Source organism: Pituophis catenifer, unplaced genomic scaffold, assembly GCF_029215685.1.
Source record: "Pituophis catenifer annectens isolate HBS135680 unplaced genomic scaffold, rPitCat1.0.hap2 SCAF_1, whole genome shotgun sequence".
Taxonomy (NCBI): Eukaryota; Metazoa; Chordata; class Lepidosauria; order Squamata; family Colubridae; genus Pituophis; species Pituophis catenifer.
Genome location: NW_027256881.1, coordinates 4,929,269 through 4,954,924, shown reverse-complemented (window position 1 = coordinate 4,954,924; position 25,656 = coordinate 4,929,269). Strand labels below are relative to the sequence as shown.

The following is a 25,656-nucleotide window of genomic DNA, read 5'->3' as shown; positions in this document are numbered from 1 at the left end:
AGGTGTTGGTTACCACCTTTAAAGCGCTCCATGGCTTAGGGCCTAGATATTTACAGGAGCGCCTGCTGCCACTGACTGCCTCCCACCGACTGATACGCTCCCACAGAGAGGGCTTCCTCAGCGTGCCGTCGGCCAAACAATGTCGACTGGTGACTCCCAGGGGGAGAGCTTTCTCTGTGGCGGCTCCTGCCCTATGGAACGAATTGCCCCCGGATATATGAAGGATCCCCAACCTCCGTGCCTTCCGTCGTGCGCTGAAGACCCTGTTATTCCAACAAGCTGGTCTGATGGGACAATAATTTTAATTGGGTTTTAAATATGGGTTTGAATATGTTTTATAAGGGTTTTAGAATGGGAATTTTAAATTTAAGTCAATTTGAAATATAAAAGATTTCTCTTAATTCATTTGTAATTTTAGTTTAAATATTTTGTTGTTGAATTTACTAATTCCACATTCTTTCACCTCTGAATGTACTTTCATTTGTAAACTGCCCAGAGTTGCTTTGACAGTGAGATGGGCAGTATCTACATTTGATAAATAAATAAATAATTAAAAAAATCTTCCTTGACAATCTATTTCATCAACCCTGTAATCCTTATGACATATGTGCTCAGTTCTCATTCTTAATTATTAATTTAAATAGCTAATACGGAAGGCTCTCTTATTTATTAACTGAAACAATACTTTAATTTTTAAGCTCAATAAATCTATAGAAAAGTGTTTATCATTCAAGGCACATACACATATGGCATCATGCACAAATACAAAGGTGTAAGACTATATTTTATTGACTACATTTGTGTGAGTGTGTGTTTGCACGCATTTGTGAGTGATGGTTCAAAGACAATCAATATAGTAAGTTGTATTATTACATACATGGACACATGTTACTTATACAAAATAACCTTCACTGGAAGACTGATCACAGCATGCTAATAAATCCACTTTATGGGATTTTAATTTCCAATGATCTTCTGAATAAAAGCAAGTGAATTGTACTTCCCTTTGTTAGATTCATTCTGTACCTAACTTCTACAAGGAGGAGAAGCGGTCTGGCCTCTTCAAATCCCTACCAGCAAAAATAATTAAATATATTAATAGCTCTGGACTCATACAAAAATTCACGAGTATTTATCAGTTAGAGAATGACAGATAAGTAGACAGAACTACTTCCCTGAGCTCTTCAATGGCCTCGGTTCCAAAGATGGATGCGAAAAGCATTTCAGATTTTTTAAGTAGTGGGTTTCAGTTCAAAAAACAGTGTGCTGGTGAGGTCTCAAATTAGGGGAAATTTTGATTTTAGAAACACGCCGATTTAGCTTCCAAATATTTCACCCAACGTTTTTGGAAGGTGGGATGGAGGTTACAGTGCTGTCCAAAGAGATGTTCAAAAGTTTAGATTTCTACTTTCCAACTGCAGGAAAGGCACAGCCAAACAATGGAGGTAAGAATTAAGAACAAAATCAAAAGGGCTTAACTGTTGTCCTGTAGCACTCGCTGAGATTGGCAGCTCTTTCTCTATAAGAAACACATGCGCATACACACACACACATACATATAGCGAGAGAATCATTATTTTTCTAAAAAAAAAATTAAAAAAAAAAACCAATTTTATTCGACGACTTTTGGGGCCAATGTCATAACATCCACTTATGCAACATGTCACCAAGTTTTTTCAGGAAACGTGAAGGCCTTTTTTCATCAAGCAAATTGCTTTGGCATCCATCCATCCATCCATCCATCCATCCAATCCATCTATCCCTCATCCATCCATCCATTCTCCATCCATCCAATCCATCTATCCCTCATCCATTCTCCATCCATCCATCCATCCATCCAATCCAACCTCCCACCATCCAAACTATCCATCCATCCAATCCATCCATCCATCCAATCCATCCTCCATCCATCCAATCCATCCATCCATTCTCCATCCATCCAATCCATCTATCCCTCATCCATTCTCCATCCATCCATCCATCCATCCATCCATCCATCCATCCATCCTCCATCCATCCAATCCATCCATCCATCCAATCCATCCTCCCTCCATCCAAACCATCCATCCATCCAATCCATCCATCCATCCAATCCATCTATCCCTCATCCATCCATCCATTCTCCATCCATCCAATCCATCTATCCCTCATCCATTCTCCATCCATCCATCCATCCTCGATCCATCGATCCATCCATCCAATCCATCCTCCCTCCATCCAAACCATCCATCCATCCAATCCATCCATCCATCTATCCATCCATCCATCCATCCATCCATCCATCCATCCATCCATCCATCCAATCCATCCTCCCTCCATCCAATCCATCCATCCATCCTCCATCCAATCCATCCATCCATCCATCCATCCATCCATCCATCCATCCATCCATCCGGATGCAGTGACAGTGGTGATCTTTGGAAACAGTCTTGCCCTGCCAGAACGATGAGGAAAATCCAAGCTGGCTTCGTGCTCGCTGTGTCCTTGAAGATCCCACAGGAAACAGCCTGACTGAATTGAAATGGCTCATCTTGAGGGGAGTTCAGAAACAGAGATGGGGGGAGGGGAGAGTAGGACAAAAACATTGTCCCGCTTCCCAAGGTGATCATGGATGGCAGCTTCCTTAAGGTTCTTCTCCATCAAATGGACAGACTCTACCTTGGCTCTCCTGAGCGAGGCCTGTAGGGTGGTGGGACGATCCAAACCAAGAACTTCTCCCACATTCCAGAACCTCCAAAGGTCTCCTATGGATCACTAGGCTTGGTGTCCTTCTTCCAGGCGGGCCTGCTTGCCAAACAGTGACCGATATAATTCTGTCCTGGAGGGGAGGGGAGGGAGAGACAAGAGGCAGAGAAAAGCAAACAATTCGAAGTTATTAAAAAGTTATTCACGTTTGTAAGCCTTAGCTCATTCCAGAACCAGGAGAAAGCAAGAAAAGCAACAAAATAAAGTCAATAAAATAAGGAGGAGAAAGAGAGACTGGTTTCCACAGGTTTCGGCACCTGGTCCACTATGTATTTGGGATAAGTAGGATTGGACCCGGTTAATTCTTGTTGCTAAAATTCTTGACAGCATTCCAGACTTGCAGAGGCAAGATTGAGAAATCAAAATATCTTTCAGATATAAATGCACTGACAGTCTGTAGAGATTCTTGGTCATTTGGGTCATGATTGTCTCAGGACCTGGATGACTGAGAATCTCTACAGTAGGGGTCTCCAACCTTGGCAACTTTAAGACTTGTGGACTTCAACTCCCAGAATTCCTCAGCCAGCTTTGCTGGCTGAGGAATTCTGGGAGTTGAAGTCCACAAGTCTTAAAGTTGCCAAGATTGGAGACCCTTGCTCTACAGACTTTTAGCTATACAATTTGGGATGAACGCCCTTTGAATAGTGCGGGAGTAGGAATGGATTTCTACAAGGAAAAAAATAAAAAATAAAAAATTGCAGACTACAGGAACTGGGAGCACCACTCCGATGACCCTGAGGACACAGATAAACTCCCAAGTGCTTCAAAGCCCCAAGTGCTTCATCCTCTAAAAGGATGCAAATGACCAGCTGTCTGCAAGGAGTATAAATCCTTCCTCCACCATCCAGTCAGAGCCGAAGAAGCTTCTTCGAATGAGAAGCAAAATGTCTTCAAAAGAAAAAACAAGAAAGTCCTGTTGCCTCTTGAAAAATTCTGGGAGTTGGAAGTCCGCAGGTCATAAAGGAGCCATCTTTCCCCGCCCCTGCTCTAGAACATGGCCGATTGGGGAATTCTGGGAGCTGAAGTCCACAGGGCCATAAAGGGCCATCGTTTCCCACCCGTCGGGAACGACAAGATCCAGAGACTCCCTGAACAAATGGGGCGACGACACTTACGTATACCTGCTCTTAGCGCTCTGATCGGTGTACACTTGAGGAATTCATGGCAGTTGCGATGGAACGCAATTAAATGTTGCAAGTTTCTGGGCAAGAGCTGTTCAATTTGTACCTATTTTAATCTCGTATTTTAAATTTTTATGTCGTATGGTATGCCCTTATTTTAATTGGGATGCTTCCGACACGAATAAACAAGCAAACAGCATCTCCACAGCCCCCGTGAAAATGATGTTGCTGTAGGCGCCTTCTGAAGGGATTGGAGGGGGGAACGACAGGAAAAGTAACTTCTCAAGGACAATTTGATACAAGGCAGGACCTGCCACCTACGTCATCTGGTTCTTCGAGCAAAAAGGCCACCCGATAATTAAAAAGGCATCTTTATTAATAAACACCAGGACTGCAGAGACCTCACGCATGGCATCTCTCTCTCTCTCTCTCCTCACTCTTTCTCACTTTCTCTCTCTCCTCTCACTCTCTTTCCTTTCTCCTCTCTATCTTTTCTCTCGCCTCTCACTTTCTCACTCGCCTCTCCTCACTCTCCTCACTCTTTCTTTCTCTCTCTCCTCTCTCCTCTTTCTCTCCTCTCACTCTTTCTCTCTTCTCGCACTTTCTCACTTTCTCTCCCCTCGCTCGCACGCTCTACTCTCACTTTCCTTTCTCCTTTCTCTCCTCTCCCCTCACTTTCTCTCTCCTTTCTCTCCCTCACACACTTTTTCTCCTTCTCTTCCTCTCTCTCCCATCTTTCTCCTCACTCATTCCTGTCTTTCCCCTCTCACACTTTTCTCTCCCCCTTTTCTCTCTCTTCTCACTCTTCTCTCTTTTTCTATCCTCACACTCTTTCTCTCCCTCTCCCCTTTCTTTCTCCTCTCTTTCATTCCTCTCTTTTTGTCTCCTCTCTCTCTCTCCACTTCTTTCTCCTCTCCCTATTCTATCTCTTTTTCTATCCTCACACTCTTTCTCTCCCTCTTCCCTCTTTCTCCCCTCACTCTCATTCCTCTCTCTCCCTCTCTCCTTCCCTCCCCACTCCTCTCTCTCACACACACAGCCTCCCAATATGTAAATACGACACGAGCCTTAGATCCCATCTCTCCAGGGAATGGCATTTTTTTGTTCCTCCTCTAAGTTTGCCCTTTCCAAACAAGGCTTTTCAAGGAAGGAACAAGATTGAATATTTTAATAGGAATGTATGAGAACCGGGCGATGAAAGGACGGGCGATTCAATCAGCCAGGTTGTATGGGATTGTAATTTCGTTTTCATATATGTTATCCTTTCTTCCTCGAGACTGACATGATACTTGAAGGAGAGACAATCAACTGAAGCCCGCAACGATGTTCAAATTGATTGGGGTTTTGGACAAGCGGAATGTTGCTCGCTGAATTAAAATAAAAATTGGTTTGTTTTTTTCGGGGGAACAAAAAGTTACGTGCGATAAAGAAGTGGTCATAGGACCAAATGGCAGGAAGGTAGAACAGATTCAGGAAAACAACAGCTGTGCAGATATCACAGATGTTAAAACATATAAATATGCAATTGGAGATACTATTTAGGTCAGGGGAATCCAAGCCTGGGGACTTTAAGGCTTACGGATTTCAACTCCCAGAATTCCCCAGCCAGCATGGCTGGCTGGGGAATTCTGGGAGTTGAAGTCCACAAATCCGACATTTGTCTGGCTGGGGAATTCTGGGAGTTGAAGTCCACAAATCCGACATTTGTCTGGCTGGGGAATTCTGGGAGTTGAAGTCCACAAATCCGACATTTGTCTGGCTAAGGAATTCTGGGAGTTGAAGTCCACAAATCCGACATGTGTCTGGCTGGGGAATTCTGGGAGTTGAAGTCCACAAATCCGACATTTGTCTGGCTGGGGAATTCTGGGAGTTGAAGTCCACAGATCTGACATTTGTCTGGCTGGGGAATTCTGGGAGTTGAAGTCCACAAATCTGACATTTGTCTGGCTGGGGAATTCTGGGAGTTGAAGTCCACAAATCCGACATTTGTCTGGCTGGGGAATTCTGGGAGTTGAAGTCCACAAATCCGACATTTGTCTGGCTGGGGAATTCTGGGAGTTGAAGTCCACAAATCCGACATTTGTCTGGCTGGGGAATTCTGGGAGTTGAAGTCCACAAATCCGACATTTGTCTGGCTGGGGAATTCTGGGAGTTGAAGTCCACAAATCTGACATTTGTCTGGCTGGGGAATTCTGGGAGTTGAAGTCCACAAATCCGACATTTGTCTGGCTGGGGAATTCTGGGAGTTGAAGTCCACAAATCCGACATTTGTCTGGCTGGGGAATTCTGGGAGTTGAAGTCCACAAATCTGACATTTGGCTGGCTGGGGAATTCTGGGAGTTGAAGTCCACAAGTCTTAAAGTAACCAAGCTGGGACACCTCTGACTGAGATAGCTGTCCAAAATTCCCAAAGAGCCCACAGATAATTAGCCGAGCGTTGCAAACCATAAGGTCAATAATCTTCAGGAATTTATAAATTTAGCCAAGCCTGGTTTTTAAATCCTCAGTTTCCTAAATGTTTTCTTCCACGATAAGTATTTGGTTTGTACATTTTATCGCGGTATGGAAAGAGGTGCAACCCATTTGCCGGGAATAATTCAAACATTATTCATAGGAAGCCATCCCCGACAAGCAAAACTACACACTACGCAAACAAGACATGTTTTCTATTTTAAAACTAATGAAATCCGGATGAAAGGTACTTCCAAAATTACTTACAACAGCAGTGCTGGAATAAAAAAAGAAAAACAGTGAACCGACCCAATCTTCCCAACTTAATAAATAAACAAGGGTGCAGGATGGAGAGGGAAATCTTCTATTTTTTAGGCAACTCCCATTTCCAAATTGAAACTGGAAAGGAAGAATTCTATGTTTGCTTCTTTGCCCTCTCTCTGCTGCAGCGACTTAGGGTGGCTTACAAAATGACAAAAATGATAATACAAAACAATTAAAATTAAGAAGATTAAAAAAAAAGAAAACATAGGGATTAGATTGAGGGAAGAGATGTGGAAAGGATGGGATCTTTCAGAAAAAATATATATATGAAACTTTATTTTTTAACCTCCTCAATCAGGTCCAAGGTAGCAATTATGAAATTAAGTCTAGGTCAACATATTGGACATGTTGACGTAGACTTGTTGCTGCTATCAAGGTCAACGAATCTGGGCTGATAGTAGCAAGATTTCTTACAATCATAGCCTGGGAACCTTTGAATCAAGGGTGGGATTCAGCTGGTTCGAACGGATTCTGGCAAACCGGATGCTAAACCGGTAGTTGCAAGGACTAGCTGTCCCCACCTACCCCTCCCCAAAATTTCTGGGAGGCCCAGTTTTTGCCCTCTCCAGGCTCTGGAGACTTTCCTCAAGGCAAAAACTGGGCCTCCCGCAAGTGGGCCCGTTTCCGGAGGCCCACTCCGGAGCCTGGGGGAGGCCGTTTTCGTCTTGAGGAAAACCTCCAGAGGCTGGGGAGGGAAAAACCGGGCCTCCCGGAAGTGAGCCCATTTCCGACCTCTGGAGCCTGGGGGAGGCCATTTTCACCCTCTCGGAGGCTCGAGGAAAGCCTTCAGAGTTTGGGGAGAGCAAAAACGCACATACCCCCGCCATCGTGCAGGAAGCCAAGTAGGCCATGCCCGCCATGGCCACGCCTGCCCAGCAACTGGGTGGGGAACTGATTTTTGAGTTCCCTGCTTTGAATATCAACATGTTTCTTTGAGGCACAATTTTGGCACTCGTGTTTCACTCTACGAAGAGAAAGATGAGAACGAATTGAGGGGTTTTACGATAGTTTTACAGCTTCAAAAAGACTCAGCTATATTCTGAGTGGCAGGAGAAATCCTTTTACACGTCTGCCCTAAGGAAAGCGCGCAAAACTCTGGAAAGCAAGCTGTTAAGTGAATCGCTGGAGTTGTTAAGTTAGTAACATGGTTGTTACTAACAACCATGGTAAGTGAATCTGGCCTCCCCGCTGACTTTGCTAGTCAGAAAGTCGCAAAAGGGGATCGCGTGACTCCAGGACACGGCAACTGCCATAAATACAGGCCAACTGCCAGGCGTCCGAATTTTGATCATGTGTCCATGGGGAGGCTGCCAAGGTTGTACCGCTTCCCCTAAAATAAGACATCTCCTGATAATAATTGGGTAGATTATTATCTATCCGATTGGGTAGATCCAGGGGAGGAGACGGGGGCAGGTCTTGAGAGCGTTATCTGGGAAGAGTTTGACTCTGTGGCTCCTGAGGACGTGGACAGGATTCTGGGCAAGCTTAACGCTGCCACATGTTTATTGGACCCGTGTCCCTCCTGGTTGGTACTGGCCTCCCGGGAGGTTACACAAGGCTGGCTCCAGGGGATTATAAATGCTTCTCTGAGTGAGGGTGTCTTTCCCGCCGCCTTGAAAGAGGCGGTTGTGAAGCCCCTACTCAAGAAGCCTTCCCTGGACCCGGCTATATTATCAAATTATCGTCCAGTCTCCAATCTTCGCTTTGTTGCGAAGGTTGTTGAGAGTGTGGTGGCGCGACAACTACCCCGATACCTGGATGAAGTTGTCTATCTGGATCCGTTCCAGTCGGGCTTCAGGTCACGATACAGCACAGAAACGGCATTGGTCGCATTGGTGGATGATCTCTGGAGGGCTCGGGACAGAGATTGCTCCTCTATCCTGGTCCTATTAGATCTCTCAGCGGCTTTTGATACCATCGACCATGGTATCTTACTGCACCGGCTGGAGGGGTTAGGAATAGGGGGCACCGTTCTTCGGTGGTTCTCCTCCTTCCTCTCTGACCATTCGCAGTTTGTGTTGGCAGGGTGGCAGAGGTCGACCTCGAGGCACCTTATTTGTGGGGTGCCGCAAGGGTCAGTCCTCTCACCCCTTCTGTTCAACATTTATGTAAAACCGCTAGGTGAGATCATCCGTGGTTTTGGGGTGAGTGTTCATCAGTATGCTGATGACACACAGCTATACATCTCCACCCCAGACCACCCCAATGATGCCCTTGCTGTGATGTCCCGTTGCCTGGAGGCCGTGCGGATCTGGATGGGGAGAAACAAGCTCAGACTCAACCCCTCCAAGACCGAGTGGCTGTGGCTTCCGGCGTCCCGGTATAGTCAGCTGGTACCATCACTGACAATAGGGGATGAGATCTTGCTCCCCACAGAGAGGGCCCGCAACTTGGGTGTCCTCCTGGATTCACGGTTATCTTTAGAAGATCATTTGACGGCCGTGGCCAGGGGTGCCTTTTATCAGGTTCGCCTGATCCGCCAGTTGCGTCCCTTTCTGGATCGGGACGCCTTGCGCACGGTCACTCATGCCCTAGTTACCTCCCGTATGGACTACTGTAATGCTCTCTACATGGGGCTCCCCTTGAAAAACACCCGGAGGCTCCAACTGGTCCAGAACGTAGCCGCGCGGGTGATTATGGGCGCAGCTCATTACGCCCATGTAACACCTCTCCTACGCGAGCTGCACTGGCTCCCGGTGGTCTTCCGAATGCGATTCAAGGTGTTAGTTATCACCTTTAAAGCGCTCCATGGCTTAGGACCTGGGTACCTACGAGACCGTCTTTTGCCACCAATAGCCTCCCACCGACCAGTTCGTTCTCACAGGGAGGGACTACTCAGGGTACCGTCAGTCAAATTATGTCGACTGGCGACTCCCAGGGGGAGGGCCTTCTCTGTGGGGGCTCCAACCCTTTGGAATGAACTGCCCCCGGAGATACGGAATATCCCTGATCTCCGTGCTTTCCGCCGTGCCCTCAAGACCCTGATGTTCCAACAGGCAGGGCTAAACATACAAACATGCAAATGATTTTTTAAATGTTATCTAATTCTGGGTTTTATTTAATTGACCAAACTAAGTAACAATTTTAATTAGCAATTTTATGATGTTTGTGTGTCTATATTTTTCTTGACTGTACACCGCCTTGAGTCCTACGGGAGAAAGGCGGTATAGAAATATAATAAATAAATAAATAAATAAATAAATAAATAAATAAATAAATAAATAAATAAATAAATAAATAAGTCCAATCGGGCTTTTGAGCACATGCACTAAAATAAGCCCCCCCTGAAAATAAGCCCTCCCCAAAAATATTTAAACGCATGTGCAGCCAGTCCCCGCCATTTCTTCTGGTTTCCTCCATGCCCCCCAAAATAATAAGACCTTCCCAAAAATAAGGCCAAGTGCTTATTTTGGAGTTAAAAAAAATATAAGAAAGGGTCTTATTTTCGGGGAAACACAGTAAGTGTGAAAAACGGACACAAGTCACCTTTTTCAGTGCCATTGTGACTTTGAACGGTTACTAAACGAATGGTTGTAAGTCGAGGACTACCTGTATTTTAATGGATTGGAGCCGCTCATTCCCCTTGAATTCTCGTTTACAAAATGTCAGAAGTACGTAGTGCAGGAAACTAAGTGCAGGGTCTAAATCAGCAGAATTCTTATGTTCTTAAAGAGATTGAAACAACTGCTTCTAACTACATGGCGGTAGTCCTCGATATACGACCATAATGGAGCCTGCCCATTATGTCATAATGGTTGCAAAATGGGTTGGTCACACAAGCAGCACAATTCTACAATCCGTGTGTGTGTGTGTGTGTGTGTGTGTGTGTGTGTGTGTGTGTGTGTGTGTGTTGGTTTTTCAAGCAAACACCACAGTTCATTAAGTCAACCAATAAACACTGGTAGCAGTTTTGCCGAAAACAGGAAGTGCCAGTTTTCTGGCAAAACCATCGTAAAACGTGATCACATGACCGTGGGACGCCGGAAATGGCTATAAATGTAGCTGTCTTGCCAAGTGCCCGAAATTCAGTCACATGACTGCAAAAGGAGGTCCGTCAGAAGTTTGAAGCAGGGTCGTAAATCCTCTTTTTCGGATCGGTCATAACTTCGAACGGTTGCTGAGTGACCGGTCGTAAGTCGAGTACTACCTGTATGGAGGACAAACCTTTGATTTATTAGCAGGACTGCACCTCTAACCAGCTTAGAATACTAGCTATGTTTCACTTGTTTTTGGTTTTCGGGGGGGGGGCAGGAGGATGGGCCCCCCCATCAATTTGCCAATCTCCGTTTCCTGTCCAGACAAAGGGGCAGGGACCATTAGTAGCCAGGAGGGGTGAAGGGAGGAAGAAAAGAAGGAGTAATAAGACCACCCAAAGGCCAGGAGTAACTTACAACGTCCGTAATTGCTGGGGCTTTCAACTGGGTGGAAGGCCCGCCCGGGGGTTGAATTGAGACTCGCCTGAATTAAAATTTAACTTTATCACAATCTGAGAACGCAAGTAATGAGCAGTAACATTTTTATTTCTTTTAAACTGTCATTTTAGGCTGAGCTGGGAATAATTACCTATTTCCACTGCAGTAAGGTTTTATCACCTCGAGTGAGGCATTTTCTAATTTAATATTTTTACTATATTATCATAAAACTTGGTTCCGAGGAGAGGTGGGGAAAGTTATCGTGAGTCATTGGCTGTAAAACTCAGTGAGTGCCTGGGCTTAATTATTTATGTCAGCGTTTCCCAACTGTGGCAGCTTGAAGATATGTGGACTTCAACTCCCAGAATTCCCCAGCCAGCGTTGCTGGCTGGGGAATTCTGGGAGTTGAAATCCACACAAACTACCACAGTTGAGAAACATGGATTTATGCCTTTTCTAAAGCCTGAGGAGAGAGAAGCTTGGACCAGTTACCTGCATGGGGGCACTCTTGACATGCCCCACAGCCCACAGCAGTGAGAGGGTCGTGTGTAGGCCAGAAATGTTGACAGATTAAAGGAGAGCAAATTTTTCCTGCAATTTAGGCCTAGCAAAGAAACTGATAACAAGGAGGAAGGCCAATTTGGTGTGGTGGTTAAGGTGCTGGACTAGAAATCAGGAAATGGCGAGTTCTAGTTCTGCCTTAGCTGTACAAGCCAGCGGGGTAACTTTGGGCCGATCACCAGGAGAGGGCGAGTTCTAGTTCTGCCTTAGCTATATAAGCCAGCGGGGTAACTCTGGGCCGATCACCGGGAGACGGCGAGTTCTAGTTCTGCCTTAGCTATACAAGCCAGCGGGGTAACTTTGGGCCGATCACCAGGAGAGGGCGAGTTCTAGTTCTGCCTTAGCTATATAAGCCAGCGGGGTAACTTTGGGCTGATCACCGGGAGACGGTGAGTTCTAGTTCTGTCTTAGCTGTACAAGCCAGCGAGGTAACTTTGGGCCGATCACCAGGAGAGGGCGAGTTCTAGTTCTGCCTTAGCTATATAAACCAGCGGGGTAACTTTGGGCCGATCACCGGGAGACGGTGAGTTCTAGTTCTGCCTTAGCTATACAAGCCAGCGAGGTAACTTTGGGCCAATCACCCGGAAAGGGAGAGTTCTAGTTCTGCCTTAGCTATATAAGCCAGCGGGGTAACTTTGGGCTGATCACCGGGAGACGGTGAGTTCTAGTTCTGCCTTAGCTATACAAGCCAGCGGGGTAACTTTGGGCCGATCACCAGGAGAGGGCGAGTTCTAGTTCTGCCTTAGCTATATAAGCCAGCGGGGTAACTTTGGGCTGATCACCGGGAGACGGTGAGTTCTAGTTCTGCCTTAGCTATACAAGCCAGCAAGGTAACTTTGGGCCAATCACCGGGAGACGGTGAGTTCTAGTTCTGCCTTAGCTATATAAGCCAGCAGGGTAACTTTAGGCCGATCACTGGGAGACGGTGAGTTCTAGTTCTGTCTTAGCTGTACAAGCCAGCGAGGTAACTTTGGGCCGATCACTGGGAGACAGTGAGTTCTAGTTCTGCCTTAGCTATATAAACCAGCGGGGTATCTTTGGGCTGATCACCGGGAGACGGTGAGTTCTAGTTCTGCCTTAGCTATACAAGCCAGCAAGGCTTGGGCCGATCACCAGAAGACGGTGTCTTGCTTAGAAACAGAAACTTTGGGCTCCATTGTGGTCGTAAGTCAAAGGCTATCTGTTTTCCAGATTTCTAAAGCTTGCGGTCTTTGTGGATTTCCGCTACCCCAGATTTTAAACGTTGTTCAGACGAAGCAGACCAGTTTGTTCCTGGCGAATACAATCTGCTTACTTTCCGTTTTCCTTTCTGCTTGCGCTCTTCCCATCTCTTGAATTTATATCCAGGCTCTGGCCTAAATCTATTCCTTCCCATAAATCCTCTGGTTCATTGATCTCCTTTGTTTTTGCATTTTTCAGACAAAGGGGCGAAGACTTGGGAACGCACTGAACTCCGCTTGCAGAACGGAGCCGAGGCGGCTTCCCTTCATATCTGCATATGCGGCTTTGGTGAATCGCATCCACAGAAGGCAGTTAAGACTTTCGATTATTACTCAGGATGAGTTTCTACACATTTTAAAAATCCGAACGGAGATGAGTCTTGTTTTTGTTGTTGTTGCTGCTGCTGCTGCTGCTGATGTTGATTTGTTACAGTGATTCTTAGGCCATTATGTTCCCATGCCTTTGGGACAAGGCAGAAGATTAAGCCAACTTCCAATTGTGGTTTAATAAACCCCGATCTGTTCTGAAAACTTCCAACACCTTTTCCCACTTCAAATGGACTAGGAAACTATGATTAACTGAACCTGGCTTGTTCTTCAACTCATGGGCAAAACGCCTCTGTTTGTGTATCTTAATTTTGGGATAAGTTCGTTAAACAGAAATCTGAAGCCAAGTGCAGAAAAAACAATTAAGGCCTGTGAAAATATTTACAGACCTCTCACATCCTGGATATAAACTGTTTCAACTCCTACCCTCAAAACGACGCTATAGAGCACTGCACACCAGAACAACTAGACACAAGGACAGTTTTTTTTCCTGAACACCATCACTCTACTAAACAACTAATTCCCATAACACTGTCAAACTATTTATTATGTCTGCACTACTATTAATCTTCTCATTGTTCCCACCACCCATCTCCTCCCACTTATGATTGTATGACTGTAACCTTGTTGCTTGGATCCTTACGATTTATATTGATATTGTTTCCTGATTGCTTATTTGTACCCTATGACTATCATTAAGTGTTGTACCTTATGATTCTTGACAAATGTATCTTTTCTTTTATGTACAATGAGAGAATATGCACCCAAGACAAATTCCTTGTGTGTCCAATCACACTTGGCCAATAAAAATTCTATTCTATTCTATTCTATTCTATTCTATTCTATTCTATTCTATTCTATTCTATTCTATTCTATTCTATTCTATTCTATTCTATTCTATTCTATTCTATTCTATTCTATTCTATCCCATCATTCCATTCCATTCCATTCCATTCCATTCTATTCTATGAAATAGCTAACATGGGACAGGAACAATGATGATGATGATTTCTATGCTTGGAAAGCGAATATGCCAAAAGCGCTCCCTCTGCCTTTTAACTTTGCAATTATTCTTTTTAATCCTGTTTTAGTATTGTTTTTAACTTCGGCTTTTATATCATTTTATCTGAAAACTGCCTAGATTCACACAAGTGTGGCGGGCAGCACAGAAATTTGATGGAAAGATGGATGGATGGACGGACAGACAGACAGACCAGAGAATATAGTTTGTCTGCCCAAGCTAGAGAAGACAGATTAAAACTTTTCTTGTCTCACTTGCCATTCTAAATTATATTTAGATAATTAATCACTGCTTCTGTTTTAGGTTTAGAATTTTTCTGTTCCGTGTTGAATTTTTAATATTTGTAGCTGTGAAACTTTTGCAATGTGGCACAGATTCATTATTTTAATTTATTGCAATCGGAGCTTAAAACCATGAGGTTGCCTCTTGAAAAAGGTGCTTTTTCAAGAGGCAACTGGATTTTCTGGTTTTTCTTTGAAGACATTTTGCTTCTCATCCAGGAAGCTATTTCAGGTTCTTGGATGAGAAGCGAAATGTCTTCAAGGAAAAACAAAGGAAGTCCAGCTGCCTTTTGAAAAAGCAGCTTTGGGACAACAAAGACCTGGATGACTGAGAATCTCCACAGACATGAGGCTGAGTTGGGTTTTCCTGTTTTGTATCACACATTTTATAACTGATGTTAAGGCTTACGTTATACATTTACTTTTGACTGCTGGTTATTGCAAAAACTAATAGTGAGAGGTATAATCCCCTTTTTAAAAAAGCATTTCAGATTTATCTATAAAAGGTGCTGTAGGTACGTGGGACTGCAAAAACAGCAAAATCTGCACCTAAAACTTTAAAGCATGTGAGCCTTTTCTTGGGATTACAGAGTTACAGAACATTAAATGGAGACCGAAATCAAAGCATTGCACAGTCCTACTTAAAGTATGCAATAAACAGGACAACCCCAAATTAGTACAAAAAATATATATTTTTTTAAAAAAAAATGACTTCCTACTAATGCATGATCTCATTCTTTTAAGTCCCATGCTCACCTGATCCCCTCTGTCTTCTCTAACTAATAGGAACCACTGAGGATAATTCTAAGTGCTATGGATAATAAAAGTGATTTTCAGAGATTCAACGTTTTTATAATATGCAATTCTAGACTAGAGATGACAAACTACATTTAAAGCTACATTTCGAATATAGAGAGTTTAAATTTTAGTTTGCCACACATACCGAAAGCCTTGGTTAATCCTTGGTTTCCAGTTCTCTTCCAGACTTCAAGCGCACAAATAATGGCAACAGACAATTTTGCCCATGTTCGCCAGTAAATCAAGCTTCCTATTATTCCTAAATATAAACTAAGTCAGGTTGGTTTCATGGGTGCCAAGGATGACCCCAGATTGTCAAAAGGACCCTAACTGAAAGCCATTTACTTATGTTCACCACCCAAAGCGCTGTTTCTCCACCTTGGTAGCTTTAAGATGGGTGGGCTTCAACTCCCAGAATTCCCCAGCCAGCATGCTTAAAGGTAAGATGATAAGGACAGCAATAGCACTTAGACTTATACACTGCTTCTCAGTGCTTTACAGCCCTCTCTAAGCGGTTTACAGAGTCAGCATATTGCCTCCAACAATCTGGATCCTCTCTTTACACACATTTGGAAGGATGGAAGGCCAAGTCAATCTTGAGCCTGGTGAGATTTGAACCGCCAAATTGCAGGCAGCCGGCAGGCAGCAGAAGTAGCCTGCAGTACTGCACTCTAACCACTGCGCTACCACAGATGAGGTGAGGTGAGGTAGGCTAGGTTAAGTTACGCTAAACCAGGGGTCGGCAACCTTAAACACTCAAAGAGCCACAAAGGTCCTAACCGGAAGCCCCCCATTCAATTCTGGAGCCGACTGGAAGTCCGGTTCCCCCACCATAGAGTCTCCTCCTAGTGTGGCATCCTTTTTCCTCTGTCGACCGGAAGTCTGGTTCCCCCCACCATAGAGTCTCCTCCTAGCGTGGCATCCTTTTTCTTCTACCTGTCCTAACCAAAAGACCTATAAATTGTGGAGCCGACCAGCAACAGGGAGCCGCAGCAGAGGGATGAAAGAGCCACATGCGGCTCCAGAGCTGCGGGTTGCTGACTCCTGGGCTAAACTAAGCTAAGCTAAGCTAAGCTAAGATTTATTGTCACTTTTTTCTGTGGATACTCTGGCACACATTAAGAAATGAAATTCTGCTGCCTGCTGTCAAAAGAAATACACACACGCAGAGTATAAATGCCAGAGTTCCAAGTAATACACCCATAGCAAACAGAACTTCAACAACACTGAAGCCCCCAAGATGGCCTCAGTCAGGCCCACTTCAGAGTTGACAATATATATCCATACACATACATGCACATAGAGTACATATATCTCCATATGAGTCGCGGTGGCACAGTGGCTAGAACGCAATACTGCATGCTAACTCACTGCTCACTCCAGGAGTTTGATTCTGACCGGCTGATGGTTGGCTCAGCCTTCCATCCTTCCGAGGTGGGTAAAATAAGGACCCAGATGGTTGGGGGGCAAGAGGCTGACTCTGTAAACCACTTAGAGAGGGCTGTAAAAGCACTGTGAAGTGGTATAGAAGTCTAAGTGCTGTTGCTATATACATATGCATATACATATGTATATCTACTGGTATACACACACATATACATACCGGGGTGGGTTCTAAATTTTTTTACTACCGGTTCTGTGGGCGTGGCTTATTTTGTGGGTGTGGCTTGGAGGTCATGTGACTAGGTGGGCATGGCTAGCTGGTCAGAGTCATTTCTGGAAGGTCCTCGCACTTACGACCCAACTCATTTGTTTGCTTTTAACACTGATCAGCTGTAGGACGGCCCTTTGAAGCCCCGCGGCAAGAGTTTAAACAGTTTTTTTCCCTCTAATCATCAGCTGGGACTCAGGAGGCAGCAATAGATTGGGGGTGGGGCCAAATAAAAGGTAAGAATAACGTGGGGGGGGAGGGCGGGGGGGGGAGGAGAACCGGTTTGATGTCATATCATCACCGCTACTGGCTCAGCCGAACCGGGCCGAACCGGGAGGAACCCACCACTGATACATACATATATTAATTGCAGTCCACTTTGAAGAGATAGTGGTGGGAAAAAAGAGTCTTGAGAGTTAACAAGGTTGATACTATATGGCACAAAGCTATTACAGAATCTAGTTGTTCTGCTTCGGATACCGCGAAGCCCCTTCCCAGAAGGAAACAAAGAAAACCAGAGAGGATTGTGTAGTGTCCCTACAATATTGTGGGCCCTGCTCAAGCAACCTGTCCTGGATAGAAGGAAGGGTCCTTCCAATAATCTTTTCTGCTGTCCTCACCACTCTCTGCACTGCCTTCCTGTCCGATACTCCCAAACTACACAATACAATGTGACAGGATGCTTTCAAAGCGCCACACATCTTAAAACTGCCAAGGTTGAAAAACACATTGGCCCAAAATATATTATCCAATTCCTATCTACCCAATTCCTCCACTATTTTGATGCTCTCATGTTCCGAAGACTGAGATTATGCAAGCTACAATCCTGCCCATATGAAGATGACTTGACTAGGGGAAAACTGAGGCAATACCGTAGGAATGCTTGGTTTTTATACCCACTTGGACTTCTCCAAGCTGTACCGATAGGTTTTATAGTCTCTCTTCCAAGGTTACAAATCAAGGGGAACTGGACAGCCATTCTTGGATGGATTTTTATACGTCCCTCTCCTAATGCTACCCGTTCACTTTTCTGTAACCTATCCATAACAAACTAATGGGAGATGGTAGATCGTTGTTTTATTTACAACCAAGTTGTTCCCCAGCTAGAAAGAAAGAGAGGGGGGGGGGGGAAGGAAGAAAGACTGAGAATAAAGAATTTTTGTTAATAGCTGCTTCGTTATAGGAACATTTTCTAGAGAGCTGTACTGATGCGCAGGTAAGTCCCATTGGTTAAGTCCAGGGGTGGGCTTCAAAAATTTTAGCAAGGGGTTCTCCGCCCGGTTTCTGGGTGGGCGTGGCCTAGTTGGCCTCCTGCACCACAGCGGGGGGGGGGACGGACGGACGTTTTTGACCTCCCCGGGCTCCGGAGGCTTTCTTTGAGCCTCTGGGAGGGTGAAAACAGCCTCCCCAGGCTCCAGAGGCCCTCTGGAGGCCGGAAACAGGCCCGTTTCCAGACTTCCTGAACTTCCGGTAGGCCCGTTTTTCGCCCTCCCCGAGCCTCCGCACGTGCCCTGCACTTACCTGCATCCAAAATGGGCCACGTGGGGACTCCTGGGAGGGGGGGGGGCGGGACCAGCCAGGAGTGGGATTTGGGGGTTCTCTGAACCGCACAGAATCTTAGCTAGAGGTTCTCCCGAACACCTGCGAACCCCCAGCAGCCCACCCCTGGTTAAGTCTCGAAACGCCCTAAAGTCAGCCCAATAACTATTTTCACGGGACTTCAGGGAGGTACTTAACAGAATAGCAGATTTGGAGATCTTCTAGTCCAACCACCATCCACCCCCACTCAAGCAGGGGAGGGAGGGAGAGAGAGACACCCAAAGCAAACAGCAGCCCTAGATCCCAGCCAATGGGGTGATGCCCGCTGCAAGGAAACCTCCGACACATAAGGGAGGAAGTGAATTTTCCTCCTCCTGCTTTCCAGCTCACCTGTCTTCCCCAACTTTGAAAAGAAAAAAAGAAATGAACGCTAGGTGGCACTGTCACCCTCGGGAAGCCACGGCAGCTTCACAATTGCACACACATCCACAGAGAAACCCACGGAAGAACGTGGTCAAAAGAGGGGCCATAAATTAATCCACAAACTGCCTAGCCCTGCAGGATCTCTAGCTCCCCAAGGGAAGGCTGATCTTCCTAGCCCCACACAGATCTGCTCTTACAGATCCCCAAAGTCGAGCCCTGACCTCCCATCAGCCTGGCATTCCTGCCTGGATAAAGAATAAGATTTATATGGACTTTGCTGAAAAAAGAAATGGGGAGGGAGGGAATGAGGGACCCTTATATTCCAATGATGCTGCACAAAGGGGAAGTGCTGGTTATGCCAAGTGCTCCCTTTCCCCCCCTCCCCACCGCCCTTCACGCTTCATGCAATTTTACCCTCCAACGTGTCTTGTCCCACCCCAGAGCCATGATTTCTTCGCCAGCTGGGCTGCACGGCACCCGAGTGGGCTGCCGTCCCACTCTAATTATAGACTTGCACATGGCCATTCTTGAAATTGCCTGCTTCCTTTCACTGTTTTGGAGAGGGGAGGGCTCCTGGTGGGGGACAGGGAGAGCAAAGTAAAGAAGACTGTCCAGGGGTGAAATCCAGCAGGTTCTGGAGAACCTGTAGCGGAAATTTTGAGCAGTTCGGAGAACCGGCAAATACCACCTCTGGCTGGCCCCAGAGTGGGGTGGGAATGGGGATTTTGCAATATCCTTCCCCCAGGAATGGGGAGGGAATGGGGATTTTGCAGTATCCTTCCCCCTGGAGTGGGGTGGGAATGGAGATTTTGCAGTATCCTTCCCCTGCCACGCCCACAAAACCGGTAGTAAAAAAATTTGGATTTCCCCACTGGGACTGTCGGTCCTCTTCGTTTTTGTTTCCCAACCCCCCACCCCACCCCTTACGGAACTTTGGCCTAAATGATGTGACTGAAATTCGAACCCAGGGCTGGGCTCTCCTTCCCCACAGCGGTGGATTCTCCAGGACAAAATTTGTGGACGGGCGAAAGACGTCTTTCCTTCCTTCTAACTTTGATCTCCCGCCTTTCAGCTTGGCTGGATGACCCTTGGCAGTGGTTGATTTGGCTTGAAATCAGGGTGCAACGCAAGCCGTTTATTTATTTAATTTGTATCCTGCATTTTCAAGGCGGTAAACGTATCTAATATTCCTCTTTCCTCCTATTTTGCCCACAACGACAATCCTGAGGGGTAGGCTGGACAGAGAGAAGAGTGGTTGGTATAAAGCAGGGGGTGTCAAACTGGCGGCCCACGGGCCGGATACGTCACACGCAGGCCACGCCCACCTCAGCTCCGTGAAGGGGAAAAACATCGTGAACTATCACCTGACGGAGTTTGACACCCATGGTATAAAGTCATTAATGCCTAAGGCAGGTTAGAACTCACGGTCACTGGATGATTGGCCCAAAATCACCTCATTGTCTCCTGATTTCTAGCCTTGTGTGATGATTTCCCCGGATGCTTCCCCAGTTATCTCCCCAGATGTCAGCTCAGAGGAAGATGAACCAGTTGAAGGCACATCTGGAGGGGAGTTGGTCAATGAGAAGGATTTGGCTGAAGCACAGCTGCAGCGGGGCAGCCCAGAGGCTTCAGATGGGGGAAAGCATGCAGCTGCAGCCAGTCAAGTGATGAGGAAGAGGAACTGCCTGCTGCACCTGATCCTGGAACACGTAGGGCAGAGGAAAGGCAGGAGCAGTGAAGGTCAGCCTGATTGCTCACGAGGAGGCAGCCTCACCCCTATTAATGGGCTGCAGCATAAGCTGGCTATTTAGCACAGCAGACAGATGGAGGCTTCTGCGCATGCGCAGATCACCCATGATGACATCATGGCGGGTGGGCGGAGCCTCCCGCCGGTTTTACTACCGGTCCTATAGAACTCCTATAGAGGGCCTCCTCAGGGTGCCATCAGCCAAACAATGTAGGCTGGTGGCCCCCAGGAGGAGGGCCTTCTCTGTGGGGGCACCTACCCTCTGGAATCAGCTGCCCCCAGAGATAAGGAGAATCCAAGACCTCAGTGCCTTCCGCCGTGCCCTTAAAACCCACTTTTTCCAGCAAGCCGGGCTGGCTTAGGAAGAAATTTTTAAAAATTTTTAAATGTTTAATTGGTTTGTGGTTTTTTAAATTTTGGGCCAAATTTATATAGATTTTAATTGTTTTTAATATTTGTATTTCATGTTTTTAATTCTGGCTGTGCACCGCCCTGAGTCCTCAGGGAGAAGGGCGGTATATAAATTGAATAAATAAATAAATAAATAAATAAATAAATAAATAAATAAATAAATAAATAAATAAATAAACAAACGCACCACTGATGTGCGCCAGAAACCCAGATGCCAAAGGCGATGCCGTGCGTGCCAGGCAACATGGCTCCGCGTGCCACCTTGGGCACGCGTGCCATAGGTTCGCCATCACGGTCCTATCCCAAACAAGGAATGGTGATTTGGAAGTACAGGTAGTCTTCGACTTACAACAGTTCATTTAGTGACAGTTCGAACTTAAAATGGCACCGAGAAAGTGACCTGATTATTTTTCACATGTACAAGTGAAGAAGATCCCCAACGGTCATGTGAGAAAAATTCAGATGCTTGGCAACTGACTCATATTTATGACGGTTGCAGCGTTCCCAGGATCGTGTGATCACTTTTTGCGACCTTCGGACAAGCAAACGCAACGGCAAAAGCCAGATTCACTTAACAACAGTTGCCAAAAAAATAAAAGGGTCGCAAAATGTGGCGAAACTCATTTAAGAAATGTCTTGCTTAGCAACAGTAATTTTGGGCTCAATAGCGGTCGTAAGTCGAGGACTACCTGTACTTCCCTGAGAGATTTCTTTTTCTCTTCTTCCCTTTTCCTTCCCTTGCACTGAAATTTGGATAGATTAATCACTGTAAAGAAATGGCCATGTCTAAAGAGATGCGGAGGGGGGGGGAGAGAGAAGCACCTTCCTTTGTGTACTTTAATATCCCCTGTGTCCGGGATGAATTCTCCTTTTCACAGCTTGACTGTTTTGTTAACAGATTCCAGGCAAAGGGATGACAAATTGTCTCACTGGGAAAAGATGACAAATCACGTCGGCCGTTCTTAAAACAGGTTAGCTTTTTATTTATTTTATTCTTATTTGTTTTTTTCAGGCTTTTAAAGGATAGAAATCATGGTAATGAAAAAGGGGTTTGGCAAATATGTATGGCTGGATTTTTACCAAAGGGAGGGAGGGAGGGGGGGAGAGAGAGAGAAAGAGAGAATGTGTGTGTGTGAGAGAAAGAAAGAATAAAAAGAGAAATAGAGATAGAGAAAAAGAGAGAAAGAGGGAGAGGAAGAGAATGAGTGTGTGAGAGAGAGAAAGAATAAAAAGAGAAAAACAGAGAAAAGAGGGAGAGAAAGAGGGACAGAGAAAGAATAAAAAGAGAAAAAGAGAGAGAAAAAGAGAGAAAGAAAAAGAATAAAAAGAGAGACAGAAAGAGAAAGAATAAAAAGAGAAAGAGAAAGAGAGAGAGAGAATGAGAGAGAGAATGTGTGTGTGTGAGAGAGAGACAGAGAAAGAATAAAAAGAGAAATAGAGACAGAAAAAGAGACAGAGAGGGAGAATGAGAGAGAGAGAATGTGTGTGTGAGAGAGACAGGGAAAGAATAAAAAGAGAAACAGAGACAGAAAAAGAGGGAGAGGAAGAGAACGAGTGTGTGAGAGAGAAAGAATAAAAAGAGAAATACAGAGAAAAGAGGGAGAGAAAGAGGGACAGAGAAAGAATAAAAAGAGAAAAAGAGAGAGAAAGAGAGAGAAAGAATAAAAAGAGAGAGACAGAAAGAGAAAGAATAAAAAGAGAAAGAAAAAGAGACAGAGAAAGAGGGAGAATGAGAGAGAGAGAATGTGTGTGTGAGAGACAGAGAAAGAATAAAAAGAGAAATACAGAGAAAAGAGGGAGAGACAGAGAAAGAATAAAAAGAGAAATAGAGACAGAGAGAAAGAGGGAGAATGAGAGAGAATGTGTGTGAGAGAGACAGAGAAAGAAAAAGAGAGCGAGAAAGAGGGAGAGAGAGAGGGAGAGAGAGAGAGAGAGAGAGAGAGAGGGAGGGAGGGAGGGAGGGAGAGAGAGAGAGAGAGAGAGAGAGAGAGAGAGAGAGAGAGAGAGAGAGAGAGAGAGAGAGAGAGAGAGAAGCCAACAACTTCACAAATAATTAAATAAACAAATTTACTGCCTTCTTTATTAGGTCGGGTGAGTTTACTCGGTCAGGAACAGGGGTTGGTCAGGACCAAGAATCTTGTTTTCAGCATTATATGACACAGAGAAACAACACAGTCTATTTCGGATTTCTCTGACCCAGGTACTTTTATGCCACGGAAATGTATTGAGGCATTAAAGGCTTGGATTTGGGGTATAGGTTCCTGACTTTACAGCAGGGGTATCCAAACCTGGACTTCAATTCCCAGCTGGGGAATTCTGGGAGTTGAAGTCCACAAGCCTTAAAGCTGTCAAGGTTGGCCACCTCTGCTTTACCGTAAAAGGACAGGACAGAAACAATGGCGAATCATCACCCGTTTTAAGAACAGGATCAGCTCAATTGGCATCACCGTGCTCCGTCAGTGTAGCTAAAATCCTCCAGGCTCTCCTGCCCATGAGCCCTCTCCTCTCTATCTCTGCCCTTCAGGATACCCCCATGATCCCAACCAGTGGTGGGATTCAAATAATTTAACAACCGGTTCTCTGCCTTAAATGACCGGCTGGGTGGGTGTGGCCATGGTGGGTATGGCCATGAGTGTGTGACAGGTAGCACTCGGCCTCCTGCACCCCCCTGGGAGCAAAAACGGGGCGTGGGGGGGAATGGACGGATGTGCCACACACACCCCCGTGCCCCATTTTGGGCCTAGTAGGCTTCCCTGCAGCCTCCTGGGAGCAAAAACGGGTTGTGGGGGGGATGGACGGATGTGCCACCCCCCCCTGTGCCCCATTTTGGGCCTAGTAGGCTTCCCTGCAGCCTCCTGGGAGCAAAAACGGGGCGTGGGGGGGAATGGACGGATGCGCCACCCCCCCATGCCCCATTTTGGGCCTAGTAGGCTTCCCTGCAGCCTCCTGGGAGCAAAAACAGGCTGTGACCCCCCCCCCGTGCCCCATTTTGGGCCTAGGAGGCCTCCCTGTACTTACCTGGGACCCACCACTGAGCCCAACCTTAAATGGCAAAGCACAATTTGGCGCACAGAAGAGTCATTCTGTTGGCATGATTGATAAGCCATGAGGATTCAGCTTCCGAGCTTCCTGCATCTCACCTAGCAAATCTGAGGCTAGATCCAGAACTGCCTTCTGCCCAGCCATGATTTAGAACAGCTGCCAACTAAGGCCATTCAAGAGACCACCTGTTCTCTATAAAGCAGAATCAAGAAGCCAGCGTGCCACTCTCCCGAAGCCTCCGGGGCTTTGGGGGAAAACATCTGAGTCCTCACCTGTGATGCTCCAACCTGCTTTAAAGCCCCAGGTTGAAGTGGTTTCTTGACCTCTTGGGCAGGTGAGGGGAGAGGGTACCTCTGGGCTTCATCGCTTGATTGGTTTTTTATCTCAGCTGCTTTGGGTTGTTACAACTTCTCCCACCTGAATGCCTTTTGCATCTTTGTCCTTTAAAGCAAGGGTGAAATGCTACCGGTTCAGGCTGGTTCGCCTGAACCGGTAGTAAAAAAAAATACTAAAAAAAGTAAAAAAAAAGTTCCGATGATCAGCTATGCGACAATAAACTGTCACCACACTATAAAAAAGATGTTGAGACTCTAAAAAGAGTGTAGAGGAGAGAATCCAGGATGATTAGGGGACTGGAGGCTAAAACATATAAAGAACGGTTGCAGGAACTGGGCATGACTAGCCTAGTGAAGAGAAGGACCATGGGAGACAGGATAACAGTCTTTCAATATTTGAGGGGCTGCCACAGACAGGAGGGGGTCAAGCTGTTTTCCAAGGCACCTGAAGGCCAGACAAGGAATAATGGATGGAAACTAACCAAAGAGAGATTCAACCTAGAAATGAGGAGGAACTTTCTGACAGTGAGAACAATCAACCCATGGAAGAGAAGTTGCCTTCGGAAGTTGTGGGAGTTTCATCACTGGAGGCTTTCAAGAAAAGATTGGACTGCCATTTGTCAGAAATAGTGTAGGGTCTCCTGCTTGAGCGGGGGGGTTGGACTAGATGGCCTATCAGGTCCCTTCCAACTCTGTTATCTGTTTTTTATATTCGCTAGAAAGCAGGAAATCCTGCTTTCTAGCGAATCTAAATCGCACGGCACAGCTGTCCGTCCCCGTCCCCCCCATCGCTGTTTTACTTACCTTTGCAGACTCAGAAAAGGCTTCTTAATGCCTGCGGTGCGCATGCACCCAAAGCAAACGGGGTAGCAGATGTCAGAGCATTTCAACCCTGCTTTAAACCGTAACTCCGGGGTGGGGTGGGTGGGGGAAGCAACCACATAATATATTATTCCAATTAATGTTTATTAGTAACCAGAGTGGATTGCTGGAAAAAGTGAAATTGTAAAGTCTTTAGGAAATACAGATTCTAATCACTTCTTCCAGGAAATCAGGAGCCCTGGCAAGGGGAACGTTGGCAAGGCTTCATTACATCACCAGGAGGAAGGTGTGGCTTGAAGTGCTACAGCCAATCAAGTGTTGCAGGACATATTTATCAATCACAGAGGAACTTTTTCCCCTTTAGCTGCTCCTTCTCTCCAGCTCTCTTCTTGGCCCCCAAAATCTATCCACCTTGCAGGTATGCA

General features: G+C 45.8%; 1 protein-coding gene across 1 annotated transcript in view; it reads right to left on the bottom strand.

Annotated features, from left to right (window-relative positions):
• Positions 1-2,333: 2,333 nt before the first annotated feature.
• Positions 2,334-25,656, bottom strand: part of AATF (apoptosis antagonizing transcription factor) — a 117,987-nt gene continuing 94,664 nt past the window's right edge. The window contains exon 12 of the mRNA XM_070945249.1: positions 2,334-2,818. Within this exon, the coding sequence (XP_070801350.1) occupies positions 2,755-2,818 (64 nt within the window). The 3' untranslated portion in view covers positions 2,334-2,754. The remainder of the gene's footprint in view (positions 2,819-25,656) is intronic.